The sequence below is a fragment of the Pterocles gutturalis genome, unplaced genomic scaffold, assembly GCF_000699245.1.
Source record: "Pterocles gutturalis isolate BGI_N339 unplaced genomic scaffold, ASM69924v1 scaffold17270, whole genome shotgun sequence".
Classification (NCBI taxonomy): Eukaryota; Metazoa; Chordata; class Aves; order Pterocliformes; family Pteroclidae; genus Pterocles; species Pterocles gutturalis.
Window position 1 is genome coordinate 795 of NW_010141144.1, and position 4687 is coordinate 5481.

Consider the following 4687-nt stretch of genomic DNA (forward strand, 5'->3'; position numbering starts at 1 on the left):
GCCCAGGGAGAGAAGAGGCTCTGAAGCGCAGCCCCACGGGCAGGGCAGGGACACAGGACAGGGCTCAGGGACCTCGCTGGGACACGGAGCCTGCCAGGGCTATGCTGTGGGGTCTGAGCTTTTCAGTTCATCTCATCCTCAGCACTTTTGTGGATGAACTGACTCCTTAAATACTGCAAGCACACGCTCAGAGCAGAACCAGACCCCAGGCAAAGGGTTTGCTGGAGATTCGAGAACTTCCTGCACCTCCTGCCAGGTTCCCAGGACTCCTGGTCAAGGGGACAGCTTGGGACCAGTGAGGGCTGGGCTTTCCACTGTCCGGTTCCCAAAAAGGATGCAGGACACCCAGAGCAGTTCTGCACTGAAGTAGTTGTGATCACCGCTGATCCAAGATGTCACAGCTCCAAGACGCATCACACCCTCCCTGCAGGCAGCTGGACTGCAAGGAAAACATGGGTGGGAAATAAATCCCAAATCCGAATAAATCCATCCCTGCCCACTCTTACCTAGCAGCCACCTTATTGTACACAAGTTCCCACATCCGCCGAGGATGCCGGCCGGGATCAGGGGGGCTTTGTGCAGGGAGAATTCCACAGGTCACGCTTTCTGCAGGAGTGCCTGGGTGTGTGTGTGAGACTGCGAGGGCAGTGATGCTCAGTGAGACTCAGGTAAGGGGGAGGCCTGGTGTTCCCAGCAGAAACTGGGGCAGGAGTTCTGGTACCTGCTCTGCTTTCCTCTGGAAGAGAGGAAGGGGAGTCTTCACTGTGGTTTGGGTGAACGCAGGCAGTGGGAAAAAATTCCCTGAGCAAGGGAAAGGAAGGATCCTGAGCAGACACTTGGCTGTCCCAGTTGGTCCCTGTCCATATGGGCCACTCTCAAGTGCTACTTGTCCCATCCCGACCTCAAGGACACGCTACTGCCCACAGGCAGCACTGAATACAGGCAAGACACCCCTTTGGAAGGAAAACAGGGAGCAGACATGGCTTGAAGCGCCTTTATTGGAAGTGCCCAGTTAGGTAACCATGCATATCTCTGTCCTTACAGCTCCTCCTGCACACCCGGCTTCCTTTTCACCAAGTGTTTCTTCTGAGGGCCCTGGAAGAGAGCAGAGAGGAGAGTTCTCAGCATTAGTAGCAGACAAACCTGGCCTACAAGGCTGCATGTGAGCTGTGTGGAGCAGAAATGCAGCTCTGGCTCCTTTTCTGCCCTGCAGAAATCGGGAGTAGAACATCACTGCCGTGGCACAAAGGGTTTGTTTATCTGGACAGACAACAGCAGCCAGAAAGCAGCAACGAGTGACCCCCTCCGAGCCAGGCAGGCTGGCCCGCAGTCCGGGGACACATAGGGGAGCAGAAATTGTGCTGAGGAATGCTATCAGGAGCCCGCCGCGGTGCAGAGGCTCCTGAGCTGACGTACGAGCCCCGGAGGAGGCAAGGCCTCCCACAGCCAAAGGCACAGATTCTCATCAGCCAACCCAGCAGAGCCTGAGGGGTTTCCACCAGCTAAGAAACAGGGTTGTCCCAGACCAAGTCCTCTGGGAGCAGATGGCAAGAGTTACTTACGTGCCTCTACTTCCAGCCAAATGTAAAGAACGTTGTATGTGGGGGAAACTCTCACCCCACAGTAGCAAATGGCAAAGAAAATATCTGCAAGCAGGTAAAACCACCTCCTGCCACTAAGCTCCACGTCACGGCTACTCAGGACTTGCAGCGACAGCAAGAGCAGAACGCAGGACAAGCTCCTAACACTGCGATAAAGGAAAAGAGCTTAACCTCTAAAGAGCTCTGCAAAGACACTGCAGAGCCAATCCCCCTTCCCGCGGCTAAGGAGGCTTAGCCAGCTCCACATGGGATTTCTAGCTGACAGGCCAGATCCAGACACAGTTTACGCCTGCGTGGTATCCAGGCAGTTGTTTCTTTCATTTCTGCTGCCTGGCTTACTTAATGCTTCCTCAATTTCACATTCAGACTTCTGCACCAGCCTGGTGTAGGTTGCAAAAGTATTCAAGAAACTCTGTTTGGTTTGGGTTTGTTGTTTTTTTTTTTTTTCTTTCTCCTGGATTTAAGAGAAATATACTGCTTGGCCTTTTTGAAAGCTTCCTGACAAAAGAATTGCAAATTTGTGTCTGAATTTGACCCAACCTTTTCCTCTTAAGAACATTAAGGTTATAAATCATTCCAAACAAATCAAAGAAGCGCACAATTAGGGGTGAAAGGGACCATATGTCCAAGGTAGCGCCTGCCAAGTTCACTGCTTGTTTAAAACATCCCGTGGTGAATGGAAACTGGTTGGCCATATGGTAGATTATTTGCTAGTTGGGTTGTCTTGGATCACTCACACAACCATCGTGTTCTTCCTTAGCATAATATCTGCTGTGTGAATTGAATTCATGCCTGTCTTTTATGCAAGATGGTCCCGATCACTCATTTGGCTGTTGTTAGATCGAGAAGCAGATGCTTGGTTGTAGTCAATCGGTGGCTTTGGCCCCAGCTGCGAGCATGGCCCAGGAGCTGGAGCCGGCGCAGAACGTAACTCACCATGAAAGCCCGCTTCTCCTGCGCTGTCTGGAAGCAGCCATGGCCAAACTTGGAAGTTGTATCAATGAATTTGAGTTCAATGGCTTCCTGAGACCGCCGGCTTGTATGCACCAGAAGGGACTGGAAAAGAGGAGTTACAGTGCACCAGGGTGTTCTTTACAGAAAATCTGGACTGCTCTGGTGGAAGCAGGGCTGACATATCCTAGGGGCTTCTGTTAGATTATATCTCCATGAAAATCTGCCCTCTCAGAGAAACACCCTTGTGTTCAGGTGGCAGGTGATGCCTTGGATTGCAGAGCAGCTCTGGAACAAGCCTGCTCTTCACTTAGTATCTCATTTCCTCCTAATCTTCTTATGACCACAGTTCCCATCACAGCCACACAGGCTTGTGGCTTGTCTCCAGAGAGATTACATCTGACTGCACACTGCCACAGGCAATCTAACTGTGAACGGTCTCACTGAGCACCTTGCTCATGTGCCACATGCCCTCTGCAACACAGCATCAATGACCCAACGACTCTCCCTGACAACGTTTGGAGGCAGCAGCATTCTCCACGTGGTGAATCTTTTTGTGGAGACCTACAGCCCTTCCCTCCCCAGTGCCGACTGCGCTCTCACCTTACGGAGGGTGAGCACACGCTTCTTCGTGCCCACGACGCAGCCTTTCAGCATGAGGAAGTCGTTGTTGACCTCCCCATAGTGAGGAAAGCCACCCTGTGGGGAGAGGCAGAGAGAGGGTTGGCAGGCAGGAGAGCTGGATGGGAGCAGATGTGTCCACAGTTGGGATCTTCTAGGGAAGGAGAAGGATAGTCCTTCCAGTGAAAAACACTCTGCACCCTTAGGGTCGCCTGCTCAGGACCACCAGAGCACATCAGCCACACTCACCGCATGATCCCAGCTAAGGAGCACCCCCTAAGAGCTGGGGAACCAGCAGCCCTGCTTTCTTCCCCGGAGGATGGGGGTGAACAGAGAGCAAGGCTGGCTAGACTCCCCAGTTAACAGTTTTTAATAAGCAAAAGTGAATTTTTAAACCAGGTAACAAACACTCATCTGTTAAGTATCAGATTTTTAATGTCACCTATACTTCTTTTTCTTTTTAAACAAAGTTGTCAGTTCCTGCCCAGGTTATCAGCTGAAAATGAAATGTTGGAGTATAACAATGGGCCTAAAAAACACCTCACAGGGATGGTTTTCCATGTCCAAAACATGAGGAAATGAATCCCTGCATTTCTTTCAGTGGATTTCCTTCAGATCATTTGGGGGTTGAAACTAGATTATCACTATGGTCCTTTTCAACCCCGGCCATTCTATGATTTCCTATGCAGCTGTCTCCAGTCAAGGAACTACTTCTCTGGCTCGGATTCCTGCAGCTAGGGCCAGTCACAGCCCTGTTACCCCCACAACCCTTACCAGAGGCGTAATAGTCTTCTCCGTGACATCGTAGTGCGTTGAGGCGTTGTTCCTCACCACTTTGCCATCCTCCACGTGGATCCCATGGCCGATGCGGTAAATCTAGGAACAGAAAGGAAATGGAGATGGCGACTTTCCCACCTCTGCAGTGAGGGATGTCACAGGGACGATGCGGTTTTTACCAAGATGTGCCCCCTGTGATGTGTCCCTTGAGCAGGGAACAGGGAACAACAGGGAAAAACGTGGAGAACAACAGCACCGCAGATCTCTAGGAGAACATCTGAGAAGCTGGGGGGAACAGAGGCCACTATGCAAAGAAGGACAGTGGCAGCGTGGGAGGAAGGCGCAGCAGTGCTCTGCAGGCACCCATCTGGGCCGTACCTTCTTGTTGAGCTCCGTGCGGTGGTGGTAGCCCTTCTGGCCAGCACGAGCAATGGAGTAGCCAACCCGAGCCGGGTGCCAGGCTCCGATGCAGGCGACTTTGCGCAAGCCCTTGTGTGTCTTCCTGGGGAGCTTCTTGGTGTGCCAACGGCTCGTCACCCCTGGAAATGTGACCGGACAGGGCAGTGAGAACACTGGGGAGGTTCAGGGCTGGTGTCTGAGTGCTGGGGAGGGAAGAGTCTCATCATTCTGCTGCAGTTCTCAGAAGACACCATGTTGCGAGGAGACCAAGAGCTGTCACCACCGTGAGAGGCCGGAGCAGAGAACTGTTCTCACTTCCCATGGATCTCATCAGACTG

At 52.2% G+C, this 4687-nt stretch overlaps 1 protein-coding gene across 1 annotated transcript in view; it reads right to left on the reverse strand.

Moving 5' to 3' along the window:
- Positions 1-982: 982 nt before the first annotated feature.
- RPL3L (ribosomal protein L3-like) overlaps positions 983-4687 on the reverse strand; it is a 7395-nt gene continuing 3690 nt past the window's right edge. The window contains exons 5-9 of the mRNA XM_010083936.1: positions 4329-4489; positions 3948-4049; positions 3156-3251; positions 2538-2657; positions 983-1095 (exon numbers count right to left, since the gene is read on the reverse strand). Coding sequence (XP_010082238.1) covers positions 1039-1095; positions 2538-2657; positions 3156-3251; positions 3948-4049; positions 4329-4489 — 536 coding nt within the window. The 3' untranslated portion in view covers positions 983-1038. The remainder of the gene's footprint in view (positions 1096-2537; positions 2658-3155; positions 3252-3947; positions 4050-4328; positions 4490-4687) is intronic.